Here is a 15,943-nt window from a genome sequence, read left to right on the forward strand (position 1 = left end):
AATGGTGCTTTATAGAATTTATAAAAAATTAATTCAGTATGGAGGACAAGAAGTTTGGATAACCAGAGAGTCTGGTCTTCTCTTAAATAAGCTGAACTTCTGCTAGACCATAAGGCTATTAAATAAAAAGGACCCGACATGCCCTCTGAATTCTCCTTTCTCTGCTAGGAAACATGCTAGAGCAAAGTGTTTGAAAGCTCACCTTTAGTGATCAGAGTTACAAATATTCTAGGTTGTTCTATCTTATGATGCTGCACATGCATATTATTATGAGGACAAGTTTTTGCCAAGACATCTTACAGATTACCTTTATTGGTAGATCCCACTGACTCTACTTAGTTAACAACTTCTACTCACCAGCTCTGTGGCCTTAGCATCTGCCCAGGGGACATGGTCCAGGCCCCAAGCTGTTCATAATCCAAATAGGGTTCAAGATAAGCAAATGAAAGGGTTAAACTCCAATCAGTGCCAACAAGAACGCATGACTGAGTCAAAACCAAGAGGGACAGAGTAGAATCACTGCTTGATCAAGGATGAAGATCCCAGCCCTTTTCTCGCTATGCTATTTCCATATTGTCTGTATCCTATAGTAAAGAAAGTATTTATCTTATCTAACCTGAAACCTCCTTGCTCTAAGTTCATCATATTTCCTTTTGTTTTTCTCTCAGTGGAGATTTTGTATCATGGGCAACTAGAACTGTCCTTTTGTTTTCTAACGACTCACACTCATTTGAAGTGAAAGTACATAGAGAGGGAGCTCCATGAGTGCTTTTACTCAAAGGAAAGAGATGGAGAGCAGAGCCTTCTGGTCCCACATGAACCCTATCCGTTCTGCTTTGTCTTCTGTCTTTGGGACCATCTCAGTGTCACTGACACATCTTTCTACGGAGGCTTCTCCAAAAGGCTCACTGTTGCTACTTGACCTCCCCACAGCACTGGTATGTGGGACACTTCAGGCTTTATTTGTTCTCAGCCTCTCAGACCTGATCCTGTCACTAACATCAGGGCACTGTTGTGCCTGAAAAAACATCCTGAGCACTGAAACCCGGCCTGAAGAAACAAGCTGTGGTTCAAGGCCAAGGTCCCACCCAACATCCAGATCCTGCTGTTAATTCATTGCTTTACTTCTGAATGAGGTTAATCTCTTAAAATTTATACCCTAACTTGGGGCCACTTGCCTTTTCACTGTATATATTTGAGAGGATGAACACTGGCCAGCTGTACTCTATTTCATTATTCACTTTATTTAAGAAAGTGAGGGAAAGGAATATAAAAAAAGTCTAAGTCCTTCTGTCAGAGTGGAAAACATTGATCCCAAATGGCATTTAGCCTTTAGGCTGTGTTCAGCTCATAAAAATGAAGGTCAGAGTAAAAATCAAACCGTCCTGCACATTCTTGTATCCACAGAGAAAAACCATTAACAAATTATATATATATATATATATATATATATGTATATATATATCCCCCTTTTGCTCATTTTTACTGTACCTCATTATTGCCTGTTTCCATGGTAAATCAGTGTTATTTATTAATATTTTCAAATTATTTCCAGAAAAGGGCTGGATGGTTCGCAAGAGGGTTAAAGAGAAAGGCTGGGATAATAAGAGTTGATGAAAGAACAAATGTCATGATAGATGATCCATTTCCTGTTTTATTAGGATAAATGCCTGAAAGGAGAAGGGGCAATGAAAAGTCAGCTGTCGGATCACTACTAACCTTGCCTGTAGAATTCTTCACAGACCCTTTCACTCCATTGCTTGCTCATCTCCCAGATTCTACAAGGATTGCAAATGTCAGCACACTTCAAGGCAATCTGAGAAATGACAGGGCAGGGAGAGATGGTCAGAGGATGATCTTTGAGCAGCAAATGCACCCCAAGCCCAAGGGGCCATCAGACCTGCCAGTCGGCCTCATGGTACCAGGCCTGTATTTATAGAGGCTTCCCTGACGTGCCTCTTCAGGAAACAGCACTTATTCATCACCGCACAAAACCTTCATTCAGAACTCCCACTTTATAGCAGTGAGAAGGAGAGAAGAGCCATCGTCCAAGGACACGGAGCTACCTGGAGGAGACTTGGGGCAGGCAGGCCAAGGAAAGCCGTGGCCTGGCTCCTTCTGTGGCTCCACTCCTTGTGGGCAGGCAGGCCGCAGGGGCCCCAGCCAGGCTCAAGTGAGATCATTGGGACCTCACTCTCACAGTGGCCACACTGACCAAGTGCATACATTAAATTATTTGTGTTTGCATTTATATGCCCATGTGTGTGAGTGTGAACAAGCTCAGACTGCCAGCCAGGGAGCTAAGTCATATCAAGCCTAGGAGTATTTGGTTTGCAGAGATAAATCTGGGCCTTCTTGGCTTTGCTCACACTCTTCTGCATCTGGGATACCAGCTTTTGTCAGAGACGCTGACCCTAGGAGGGTTTCCTTGGATTTCCAGAGAAGTCAGTTCTCCCCCTTAACTACAACTGCCAAGAGCCCACTGCCCAGATGGGCTTCTGGTGGCCCGTCCATCAGCAAGGCCTGTCGGTTTGGACCAAGTTCTTTGGGATCACAGGACTGCTAGCATTGCTGGGGTCTGGGAGAGCCTGAATCATGTCCAGTTGCAAACCTGGCTGGTTCTTTACTTCCCGGTGAATGGGGACACCAGTACATGTTGGAGTAGCTCAGGGGCAGAAGTCCTCTCCAGGTTCCACCCTTGAGGGAGTCGTGTGTGTTAGCAAGCGTTCCTTTTGAAATGCAAGTGTCCAGGCCAAATCTTTCAGCTACTCACAACTAGGCTTGGGTCTCTAAAATCAGGCGTCTGCGGCACTCAGGGACGAGAAGACTAGTTCGGGAAAAAAGAAGGAGGGAGATACAGTTTTACAGCTGGGAGGAGGGTGTTTCCTTAAAAGGATGGAGCAGTTGGACAGCTTCCGAAGGCAGCCTGAAGGCATGGAAGGGAAAACAACGGTATGGTTCAGTCTCCCACGTGCAGGTCCACGTCCGTGGTTAAAGCTGGCCTATCTAGATGCATCCGGGATTCACCCATTCAGTCTTTTGTGCCAAAAGGAAAGAAGGAAAATGAGAGAAAATGGAAGATCGAGCAAAAGGCTCTGGTTTGGATACCAGGTCAGACTTCTGCTTCCAAGGTCCACTTCTCATCTTGTTCTTTCTTACTTCACAAATGGCTTTTTGCCATGGAAGGAAGCAGAAAGGGCTGGGCTTGATATGATTCAATTCATTCAATTAAACTTAAAATCATTTATTTATTGGTGCCTAAAAATGATAAGACTAGGTAAACACGTCTGAGCCTCAGATGAAAATATGAGTTAAGGTAGTAAAAGGAAGTAAAGCAGAGTTTAATTAAATAGGCTTTAGGTAAAGAAAGGATACTCGTTTTTCAATTTTTGTTAGTACTATGGTTAACATAATATACTTTTGTATTAAAGAAACAGTTTTCTACATTGCACAGGTGTGACAGTGATCAGCTTTATATCAAGCCACAAAATGTGGTAGATTCTTTTTTTTTTTTTTTTTTTTTTTTTGCGGTACGTGGGCCTCTCACTGTTGTGGCCTCTCCCGCTGTGGAGCACAGGCTCCAGACGCGCAGGCCCAGCAGCCATGGCTCACGGACCCAGCCGCTCTGCGGCATGTGGGATCCTCCCGGACCAGGGCACGAACCCGTGTCCCCTGCATTGGCAGGCGGACTCTCAACCACTGCGCCACCAGGGAAGCCCCAGTGGTAGATTCTTATTGCATGCAACTACACAGCAGGGCTACGTTGTGGTGAAGCAGTTACCAAACAAGGAAAAATGAGATATTATCAACTTACTGACGTGAAACCCAGATTTTACGTGCTTGGAAACCACTTAAAAATTTCATGTGTCTCAAAGTTTTTAATAAAGTAGGTCACCGCTCTAGCTTATACCATGAGAGATATTTCTTCTCAGATGCATTAAAATGATGGATCGTGTCCTTAAGTGTTATACCCAGTGAGGATAATGACTTCTTTTTGTTGCTGTTGTTTACCTGAAGCATAAAGTGCCTGTCGTGTACATCCTCCAGTCTTAAGTCTTTATTGTGGAGGTGAGCTTTCAATCTGGTCAAAAATTCATTCTGTCTGTTGATGTCTGTTGCCAAGATCAAGGAGCCCAGCTGCTGTTCAATATCCTGTCTGCATCCACAAGAATGAAAGAGAAAACACACACACAAAGCAAATTCCTTTGAGGAGGGTGGTTGATTCTGTCATCATCAGGTGGCTTGTGCTCTCATTTCTGCCCCTGATTCTGTTTATTACACAGAATCCCAGTCCTTGCAGCCCGAGGGTGATTCTTTCACCCACCATCATTTCTGTCCTTGGATGGGATGTATGTCAAGGACTGGCTACAGAGAGATTGAAACCATGGGTGAACAGAGTTGTGGCAGTTTATACATTCCCATGGTTCCTATGGGTGGGAAGATAGAAAGCCAACGAGAAATGTATGTTTTAAGGAGGACACAGAAAGACTCACAGAATCACAGGCATTTGAATTGTGCTTTTTATGGAGTTCAAACCAACTCAAACTTTAAGATTTGCATGGGGAGAGAAATGGGCATGATAATAGTAACAGTAATGAAGACAGTAATAGCGACTGATTCTGTGGAATGGAAAGACCCATCAAGGGAACAAAACTGATAGGTTGGAAAGAGATACTGGAACTTAAAAAAGAATCACAGTTGATTAAGGCACCATTAAAAAGCAGTGGTCAATAACACACCATTGTAAAGCAATTATACTCCAAAGATGTAAAAAAAAAAAAAAGGTAAAGAAATACAGAGATGCAAAAAAAAAAAAAGCAGTGGTCAAGCAATATATTGGTCAACAGATGGTATATGGAAAATGGGATATTTTGGAAAAATAAAACAAATCAGAGCTTTTCCTCACATATGGAAAGTAGTCAATGGGAGGAATATCCATACCTATTTTTAAAATTCACCTTTAAAAGTGAAGTATACTTAAGTAGAGAGCATAGAGTACACATATACAATTTAATGAATAAATATCAAATAAACATCTTACAGTCACCATCCAGGTCAAGATCGTTGCCTGCCAGTACCCCAGAAGGTCCTCACTGTGTCTCTCACCCAACCCCACCTCCCCTCAACCCCTGAAGTAACCACTCTCTTGACCTTTGTTTTAATAATTTCCTTGCTATTTATAACAATTTTACCACCTGTGTATGCATGTTTAAATAATATGGTTTAACTTTAACTGCTTTTGCACGTTGTTATGTGATAAGTATCAGTTTGTGACTTGCTTCTTTAGCCTAACATATTTTTGAAAGTCACCTAAGTTGATGTGTGAGCTGTCGTTCATCCATTTTCTTGATTATATTGTATCCTATTGTAGGACTATACTTCAATGTATCTATCTGTTCTACTTTTGATGGTAACTTGAGTAGTTTCTAGCTTTTGACTACTATGGAAAAAATGACACAATAAACACCCTCATGTACCTCCAGTTACACATGCGCAAAGTTTCTCTAGGGACTATATCCAGGAATAAAATTATTGGATCACAGAGATGCTCATCTTCAATTTCTTAGATATTGCTGATTATTTCCAAAACAGTTGTATAAATTTACACCCCAAACAGTAATAGATGAGGTTCTCATTGCTTTATGGTCTTACACTTTACATTTTTTTTTGCCCATTTGCCAATGTCACGCAACTCATTATAATCTTAATATGAATTTCCTTGATAACTAATGAGGTTGGACATATTTTCATGTGTTTATTGGCCATTTCTATTTTTTTGGTGAAGTTTCTATTCTAGTCGTTACCTACTATTCTATAGGGTGGTTTCTGTTTTGCTTATTGCTTCTAAGAGTTTTTAATATATTTTCAATAATGGTCTTTTGTCACTTATGTGTTGCAAATATCTTCTCTCACTCTGTGGCTGGTCTTTCTGTTTTCTTTATGATGTCTTTTGACGAAAGGAAGTCTTAATTTTTAATATAGCTTAACCTATAAATATTTTTATTTAGGTTAATATTTTTCTCCTATTTAAGAAATCCTTCCTACCTCTGATGAAAATATTCCCCTACATTATATTCTAAAAGCTTTATAGTTTCATCATTAACATTTTTGTTTTTAAGCCACATACACATCTTTAACCTACTTCTGGACATTAGAAATAATCTCAGAAAACAGGCAATTCACAAAAGAAATTTAAAATGTTCCCAAAATATGAAAAGATATTAAATATTCTTAGTATAACAAAAAATATTAAAACAGCTATGTGATACTATTTCCCACACTTTTATTGGCATGGATTAAAAGTAACTGCTAAATAATATGATGAATTAATTAATGATTGTGATACTTAATGCTGTTGACGATATGGGGAAATCTTCCTTCTTATTCTCTGTTAGCCAGAGTGTAAATTGGTGCAGTGTTCCTGAAGGGTAATTTAGGAATTAGTGTTAAAAGCAATAAATATAAATAATTTGACCAACAGTTCATCTACAAATTTACTATGAACATGTTAGTAAAGATACAGTTAGTAAAGATATATGTTATGAGAATGTTTATCCTATTGTTGTTTAAAATAATGAAACATTCTAGGGAGAAAAATCTCATAAGAATTCATAAATAGGAGATTGGTTAAATGAACCATGTTACAAGCATACTATGCAATTATTTCATAATGATGATGTATAGCTATATTTATTGACATGGAAAAATACCATGTTTTATTGTTATGTTAAAAAGCAGGATACAAAGTATGTAAGACATGATCTCTATGGTCATAGAGAAGAATTTGGAAAGACATATAGGGGAATTATGAATGATTTTCACTTAAAACATAATTTTCAATATTGTATGAATTCTTTAAAAATATGAATATTTATTAAATTTATAACCAGGAAACATAACTATTTTAGTTAGGTGAAATGTTTCATGAACGAGGTTAAAAGGCAAACTAAAAGCTTCAAATAATACTTACAACATATAACAAATGGTTACTGTAGTTAAAATACAAAAACTTCTTACAAATGAATAACAACACTCATAAGAAAATAAGAAAAGATCAAACGCAAAATTTTGTTCCCTAAAGAAATAACAGTGGCCAGTAAATACATGAAAAATGTTTAGTCTCATTTGTTATCAATGAATCTCTCTCTCTCTCCTTCTCTTTCTTTCTTTCTTTCTCTCTCTCTCTGTCAAATCTGCAAATATTTTTAAAAGGTAATAGAGATAAAACTCAATTTTGGTGATGGTACATTGGTAGATTTTTCTCATAATCTACCAATGGGAATACAGGTAGATACCGCTTTTTGGAAAAGCAATTTGATAGTATACAACAAGAACCTTAAAAATTCACACCTTTCTTTCTGATCAATAACTCCTAACCACAAACAGTTTCTGAGAAAATAGAATATTGTAGTTTGGGATAAAAATATATGTTTAAGGATGCTTGTTAAGCATTATTTGTAATGACATAAATTTGGAAATCATCTAAATTCCCAACAATAGGCAATAGTCAATACAATTTGGTGCAATGAAATGCAATACTTTATTTTAGTAGCAGGTTTAATGATATGGAAAAAGACCTTTACAGTAAGTGAAAAATAGCAGGGCATACACTGTATGAAATAACTTCCCCATTTCTTTAAAATATAGTTGTACTGAAAAAAAGACTAAAAGGAAACAAACCAGCCAGGTTAACATTTACTATTCCTGGACTGCCGGATTACCAGTAAGCTCATTTTTCTTCTTCATATTAGGTTGAATCATATGAAACTGCCATTATTCTACTGTTCTGGGCTCTCAAAAACAAGCAACTTCATATGGTGCAAACTAATACTTTTCTGATTTTTTCCTTAGTGTGTACGGTTAACCTTTCAGAATCAGAAAACTGATTTGAAGGCATTTACATGAGGATAGGATACTCACTATGAGAAGGATGACTGTAAATTTCATTATAAAGTCCTTTCACGTATATTATTGTATAACAGTTTTTCTTCTAGCAAAAGCAATTTATAACACTATGTTCCACAAAAACATATAAAAATATAGTATTTTTATTTGGAATCCATAGGGATGAGTAGAAGTATCTTAGGAAATGAATATTGAGCAACGAGCAGGATTAAGGAGGGCGTTACAGGGACAAATCTGGTCCCAGCTTCCTCCTCCCTTTTTCCTGTTGTTCTGTTCCTTCCTGTCTCCTTCTCCTCCCTTCCCTTCTTCTTCTCTCTTTCTTTGGCTTCCTTACCATTCACCTCTTCCTTCCTCCTCCTTCTTGGTTTTTTGCTCTAGTTTTTAGTTCTTTTTGCACTTAATTCTTCCGATCTTTGCAATGTATTGTTTTAGTAAAAGGCACGAGTTTTTGTTCCATGTGTGAGGATGGGTTTTATTTGGTTTTGGGGGTAAAATGTTATCAGAATTGAAGTTCCTTCTACAAATTCCACTTTCCTCTGGGTGCTAGGGAACAGCATGAGATAGAATCAGCGTGCCAGGGGTAAACCTGTGGGCCCAGAGCATCCCGCCTGCTTTACCGAGAGACACCATGTGGTCCTTGACCTTAAGTTGTGTGCCCTTCAGAAAGATGGTACAGGGATCTATTTACTTTTTCCCTCCTAGCTACCCTGGGTTCTGTGCATTTGAATTAAACAGATAGGAATTAGCGGTGACCTTGGAAGACAGTGCAGCAGCTAAATTAAGGCCAATATGGTACAGCAGCTAAACTGAGGCCAGGTGGAAATGAGGCCATGGTCTTGGATTTAGTAGGACTCGACCTAAATACCCGGGCTAATGAACAGTGGACCAGGAAACTAGTATTTCCCTTTCTGTTTAAAATGCAAGAGACATAGGTAAATTCCTGGTGAAAAAAATTGCTGGGGCCAATTCAGTTACTTAACAAAAGACATTTTAGAAAAGAATTCCTGACTTCTCCTTTTGCTAAGACTGGCAATAACAAAACACGCTTTATTGAACTAGGCTTCAATCTAGCTTGGGAACTCCTGTGTTCCTTCTTGATAAATATTTATTATTTGGATCTACACAGGAGGACAATTTTGCTAACATAAAAGACAGGAATTTGGCAAAGCACAGCGTTGATGCTGAAGAGTGTGAAAGCTGAGAGCTGTTTATTATCTCTTTTCCTGACGTTAGGTCCTACACTCTCCAGGCCCTTTCAGGGTTCACAGAGGGATTCTGGTTTCTGGGTTGCTGTAACTGACACCACATCTCCTCTGATAGGCAACCAAGGCAGCACGGGCCGGAAGCACAGTGGGCTGGCTCCCTGCCATTAACCCTGGCGGTCTCAAGCCCAAGAGAAAGTGGCTTATCTCTAATGTGTGGACATCGGTATGTTTCATCTCTACGCCACTTACGTCATTTCCTTTGGCAAGTGAGCCAGAAGTCTCGATTCTCGTAGCATGCCGATCGTAGATCGCCAGTGGTGATTCTCCAGCACAGACATATTCTAGAAAGAAAGAAAATTAAAACTATAAATGGGGGAGAAGCCAGATACCGATCTCTCTCGCTGAACACAGCTCCGTGGAGGCCAGTATTTTCCCTCTGGCCAGTTGGTACCTGATGACATAGAAGCAGAGCGGAAATACAAAATAAAACCACCGCAGGCCTATTCTCAAGGCTATAATAATAGTGTGTGTGGGGTCAAGGCCCCGCTGACCTTCCACCAGAGGGCTGAATGCGGGTCTATTTCTAGCAGCCGCAGTCCTGTCTCTGTCTGGTTTTGAAAGCGCATTCAGGTAACAGTGTAGAAGAAAGAAAGTGAGGCAGTAAAAGTAGGTAGTAATGGATACCGTAGGGCTATGTGCATAATATAGTCCACAATCACACTACTCGACAGAACAGAGGCAGGCCTCCCAACCTCCGGTGTGATATGCGCCCCAGTCAATGCAGTCTGTGGCTTTGTGGCGATTTATTATTGTGGACACTAAAGTCTGAGAACGACTGTCAATAATCTTCGTGATCAGTATATCGGCACTTAGCCCATTAGGTCTGGGTTTGAATCTACAGTTGCTTCCTTGTTCAACTCTCTTGATATTGCTTCCTTTGTGGAAACCTCTACTACATCCAATCTCTCCTTTGACCTTAAGTATGCTGTCTGTCTGAACATTAGCTAACCATTTAAATAATGAATATTTCTTACAACCTATTGTGTTTTGTTCTATATTAGCAAACATTATGGCCTTACCACTGACTTCATTTACAGAGAATAGAACTCTTCTAGTCCCCAAGGAATCTTTTCCCTTTATTTTCTTATTTATTTATTCATTCTCCATTTTGTTTCAAGAGGTGTTGTAAACTTACAAAAAATACAGGAAGATAGCATTTATTAAAAGTGAGGCTAAACTGTCAAGGCATGGAAGCAACCTAAGTTTCCATCAACAGATGAATGGACAAAGAAGATGTGGTGTATATACATACATATATATGTGGTGTGTGTATACATATATATATATATATATATATACACACACACACACATACATACATACACACACACACAATGGAATACTACTCAGCCACAGAAAATAATGAAATTGTGCCATTTGCAGCAACATGGATGGACTTGGAGGGCATTATGCTAAGTGAAATAAGTCAGACAGAGAAAGACAAGGACAGAGATATCACTTATGTATGGAATCTAAAAAAAATTACAACAAACTGGTGAATAAAACGAAAAAGAAACAGACTCACAGATGTAGAGAATAAACTAGTGGTTACCAATGGGGAGAGGGAAGCGGGGAGGGGAAATGTAAGGGAAAGGGATTAAGAGGTACAAACTATTATGTCTAAAATAAGCTACAAGATATATTGTACAGCACAGGGAATATAGCCAATATTTTGTAATTGGCTATACTGGAGTATAACCTTTGAAAACTGTGAATCACTATAGTGTACACCTGTAACATACAATATTGTATATCAACTATATTTAAGTTGAAAAAAGTAGGGGGCAATTGTGTGATTCTGCTTATATGAGGTACCTAAAATAGTCAGATTCAGATTCATGGAGACAAAAACAGTGGCAGTTGCCAGGGGAGCTGAGGGAATAGGGAGTTATTGGATTGGCCAAAAAGTTCGTTTGAGTTTTTCCGCACCATCTTATGGACAAACCCGAATGAATATTTGAGCCAACACAACATTGTTTTGTGGGTACAGAGTTTCAGCTTTGCAAGATGAATTCTAGAGCTTGACTGGGGTGATGACTGCACAACAGTGCAAATGTACTTAGTACCACTGAATTGTACACTGAAAAAGGGTTAAGATGGTAAATTTTATATTATGTGTATTTTGCCACAATTAAAAAAAGTGAGGGGAAAGAAGCAAGGAAAATACTATGGAGACTGATGGAGCCAGGACAGAGACTGAAAACTACTCCATCATTATGCAACCCCACTCCTCTTGCCACTATATCTGTGCCATCCGTGTAATGCTCAACTTTTTCAGCAAATGGGAAAAGAGAATTCCCCAGGAGTGACACAATCTAGGGTCTATTAGGAAAAAACAAGTTCAAGAAAACTGCAACTATTCTTGGTTCTAAAACCAGGTCATGATTTCTCCCCAGGACTTTGTAGAATGAGTTTCACGAGCTGGAGTCTTATTCCGACTCTCTGTACAGGCTGTTCTACTGCCATTCATTTCTCTTTGCCAAGGAGTCATTATTCCTTACGCACCACTTGACCAGGTTTGAACCTGTGATGAGATTTTGTTACTTTTATCAACCAGTCTATTATCTCCTTTTGGGCATGAGCTACACACAGCAGAAGACAATGTTTATGAGAAATAACATACTAGACTAATTTGTTTTGATTGTAAAGATTTATGAGAGCAGAGAGTGATAGGTTAGTGTGATGTCACAGATGTTCTATCCCTGCTGTGACATTTAATTCAGTCACTCATGAGCATTCACTTGTAAGACTAATTCAAGTAGATGTGACATGAGTGCCCTCACGTGAGTTTTTCAAGGGGCCGGAAAACTGTAACAAGACCTAATGATAAATGACGCCATATCCCTGTTGAGTGGAACAAAAGCGTCTGGAGAATTGCCTTAAGCATTGTTATTTATGCCAGCCTGACTTAACATCTTCATTAATAATCTTCCTGAAGACAGAATAAACGGATACTTGGGAAATTTGCTGGTGAAACCATATTTGGAGATGAGCACCAGGAAAATGGGAGGAAACAGAGGGGGCCTGGAAGCTGGCACAGAATAAAAGAAAACAGCATACATATTACAAACACAACCTTTCATGGAGCTGTCATTATACATAAAAGTATGTTTTGGCCAGAATTGTGTTGGAGGTAGGGGTACTCCACTGGATGCAGAAGAAGAAAAGAAAGGCAGTTTAGGGAGGGGGGATTAACATTTCTGAAGCACCCACTGTGTGCCAGGCCCTTTACATGATCTCACTGAATTCTCACATAACTGTCTACTGTTTTAATCATTAACTCGCAGCAAGTAAAACTCCAGGCTTCTCTGAGAGGCCACATAGCTAGTCAGTAGCTGAGAAAGGCCTTCAACCCAGGTCTGCCAGGCATCAAGACCTAAGCTTTGCATACCTCCACTTGCTGTCTCCCAAGAATTACCTCTGTTCACCCACATCCAAGCATTCAGAAGCCTGACATTTATGAATGCCTACAGTTATACTTAATTTTCCCCCAAATCATCTATAGTTGCTGCTTTAAAAGTCAATGGTTGATTGTTTTAATTAGATGTTAGTTTCTAAATCCACACTGGAATCTTTGCACATACCTCCAAATTTGGTGTCACTTCAAAAAATCTTGTAGTTTGAGTGTGTCGTGAGTTGAGGAGATTTAGATTGTCTTGGGGGAGAATTCATCCTTCAGCCACTCTCGACCCTCGCAACTGAACACTCTCTGAGTTCTGTTGGTTCTTCCATCATGGCGTCTCTTATACCCATCCCTTCCTTTCACTGAAGTGACCATATTTTAGTGCTTTATTATCCTTAGTTATCCTTCCTTCTATTCATCCTCTCTCCAACTTCCAGAATGTGACTTGTTTACTTGACAAAATTTTTTACCATCTCCCTAATCATTGGTTGAAATATAAACTAATATTTTTTTGAACACCTCCTAATATGCCAGGTGCCATGGCAGGCACTGGGGTTCTAAAGGTGAATAAGACAAAATTGCGGCCCTCAAGGAGCTCACCTAACTTCAATATGATTGTGCCATCTGCCTTCTCCCATGCCCTGCTCCAAACTCTACCTTGGTGTCCTATCAGATAAATTAAGCTTAACTCCTTAGCTCGGTATTCAGTGCTCCTTAAAAATTGTCCCAACTATCATTCTGTTCCTATATGTTTGAGATAATTGAATACCTTTACCTTTCCTTTCCTACAAAGGTCTTATAGTCCAAATAAATGACACCATATTAATAAAACTATAACTTATTATTGACATTATTAAATTATTAATACATGAAAATGTCCTTTCCTTTTGCCACTTTCATGACTTTCAAGGTAGTTTATGTTCCTCAAACTCCTCTATGTTTCCTTATCAAACTAAACCCTGTCTTCCAAAGTCCCATTCAAACACTCCATCCACAAAGCCACCTGGAATGAGTCCAGTTAGAGGTGAACTTGCCCTCCTCTGAGTCCTATAGCTCTTTTTCTCGGCATTCCTCAAGTCCTGAGCCCAGCTGGTCTCGGTTCCGTTGATGTATGTGACAGTTGTGTATGTACTTCCTGTTCTTACTAGATTATAAACTGTATGTGAGCAGGAACCCTGCCTCGTTCCTTTTGTAGCCACTCAACTGTGTGCCTTGCACAGAGAAAGTGCTTTCTATTAATTTGCTAAGTATATAACTGAACAAATTACTTGATTTCATTCGGCAAACATACTGAACACTTACTATGTTCCAGGCACTGTAGTATGTGCTTGGAATATATCTGAACAAAAGAGACAGAGAACTAGAGGTAGCAGGGATAGAGAGAGAGAGAGAGATAATAAACAATAAGCACAAGAAATACTTCGGGAAAAAAAAGTATAGCATCCAGAAGATAGCAAATGCATGGAAAGAAGGAAAAGCAGAGCAGAATAATGGGAATTTGAGAGTCTGGAGGCGTGGGACGGGGAAGGTAAAGTAGTCAGGGTAAGAGGTGAGATTAGAGCGAAGGCTTGAAGGTAGGAGGGAGCTCACCATGCTGATGAGGGAAGACTGTTCCAGAGAAAACAGCTGAAGTAAAGGCCCCCAAGGGGGAGCAAACAGCTGTGAGGTCCATGTGTAGCGAGGGAAGAGAAGTATCCGTACAAGGAGTTAGAGAGGTAATTCGATACCAGCTCATGTGTGGTCTTCCGGCCATTGTAAGGATTCTGATATTTACTCTGAGAGAAGTAAGGACCCACTGCAGAAGTCTGGGAGGAATGAAATTATATGACTTAACCGTAAATAAGATCGCTTTGGTTGCTATGTTGAAAATAGACTTTGGTAGGGGATAAGGGTAGAAATAGGTGTAGGAGGTGGGGGGAGAGTGCAGTTATCCAGGCCAAAGCTGATAAAGGCTTGGACGAGGAAAGTGGAGGTGGTGAGATGGTAGATTTCTGGATCTGCTAGGATGGCTCAGTGTTTGGAGGAGTCTCATCGTTGTCCAGAATAAAGATAACATTTCCCAGTCTCCTTTACAGCTAAGCGGAATCATCAGGCTAAATTCTGACCTATTAAATGTAAGCAGAAATGTTGTGTGGGATTTTAAGGAAAGTTGTTTAAAGGGAACCGTTTCATCTGGGAGAGGCTTCTTTTGCTTTATCCCTTCCTTCCTTCTCACTGTCTGGAATGCAGCAGGAATGGCTAGAGCTCCAGCAGCTAGCTGGGCAATGAGGACAAGTGTCATACCCCAGTGATAGCAGATTGAAGAACTGAAAGGATCTTGGGTCACTCATTCTTAACTTTGTGAAGCCACCACGCCTGCCCTGGACTGCCAATATCCAAACTTCTTTTATAAAGGATAGAAACAAACTTCTACCCTTGCTTAAGTCACTAACACACCACATTATTTAAAGTTGCTTTATTATCTTCCATATCCTCCCAAAAGAGTTGATAAAAAGACCTTTTCAATGTCTTAATCTAGAATAATGCTTGGTTTTGGCATAAGAATCTTAATAAAGAATTTTATAACTCTAAAAAAGAGTGAGGTGAAATCACCTTAGTAAAGTCTGAAATGCACGTGTGGGCTCACGCACATCTGCGCGAGGGCATGCACACACAAACACACACTTCTTATTTCTGGGATCAAACATTGCCATCTGCTAGGAAAGACTTTCCTGGTTCTCCAAACAGAACTGACAGCTCCCTCTTCTAGCTCCCCATTCCCAACCCAAGCTTCTATCCTACTGTCCAAAACACCTTATAACAACTTTGTTCACTGGCCTTGCTCCTACATATAAGTAATTTTCACATGTTTTTGTTCATTTACTCTTAAAATAGTCTTGAAAAATTATGGTCTCCCTATACTTTTAAAAATTGATATCTAAAATCACAAATGTCTATGGTAACAAAAGATGTAATAATGTCTTGCATTTTTGTGAATATTGGTGTTTTAATATAAAATCATTATATAACTCTTTTATGCATTAAATGTATCTAAGGGAGTCAAAATACCAATGGCATTTAATACCTATTAATCACATGTTTAAGAAAACACATGAATAATTTATCTTTTAAGTCAAAAATTTTAAATTGATTTTTTTCCCTCTAGAACTTACATTTCCATTCTATTTCCCGATAGAATTTTATTTTAATGTAATATATTTTGATGTGTGAAATTCTTTCATCATCACCCTATCATATCTCTCTGAAACAAAAATAAGTATTGATATATAAATTGAATCTTTAATTTAACAAATTTACTTAACATCAGGCTCTAAGTAGTAAATATTTTTCCAGCTTGGGTTTACAATGCAATTGCTATTGGTTGGTAACT

General features: G+C 39.2%; 2 protein-coding genes across 9 annotated transcripts in view; one reads left to right on the forward strand and one right to left on the reverse strand.

Annotated features, from left to right (window-relative positions):
* MTFR2 (mitochondrial fission regulator 2) overlaps window positions 1-15,943 on the forward strand; it is a 156,051-nt gene that overhangs the window by 72,803 nt on the left and 67,305 nt on the right. The gene's annotated exons all lie outside the window — the stretch shown is intronic.
* The window catches only part of PDE7B (phosphodiesterase 7B), a gene marked incomplete at both ends in the record, with an annotated part of 216,074 nt that overhangs the window by 9,142 nt on the left and 190,989 nt on the right, over window positions 1-15,943 (reverse strand). Inside the window, 3 exons of the mRNA XM_082634096.1 lie at window positions 1,720-1,816; window positions 4,012-4,156; window positions 9,360-9,451. Of these exons, the coding sequence (XP_082490222.1) occupies window positions 1,720-1,816; window positions 4,012-4,156; window positions 9,360-9,451 (334 nt within the window). The remainder of the gene's footprint in view (window positions 1-1,719; window positions 1,817-4,011; window positions 4,157-9,359; window positions 9,452-15,943) is intronic.

The sequence above is a fragment of the Mesoplodon mirus genome (genome assembly GCF_964341445.2).
Source record: "Mesoplodon mirus genome assembly, chromosome: 10".
In the NCBI taxonomy this organism is placed as follows: Eukaryota; Metazoa; Chordata; class Mammalia; order Artiodactyla; family Ziphiidae; genus Mesoplodon; species Mesoplodon mirus.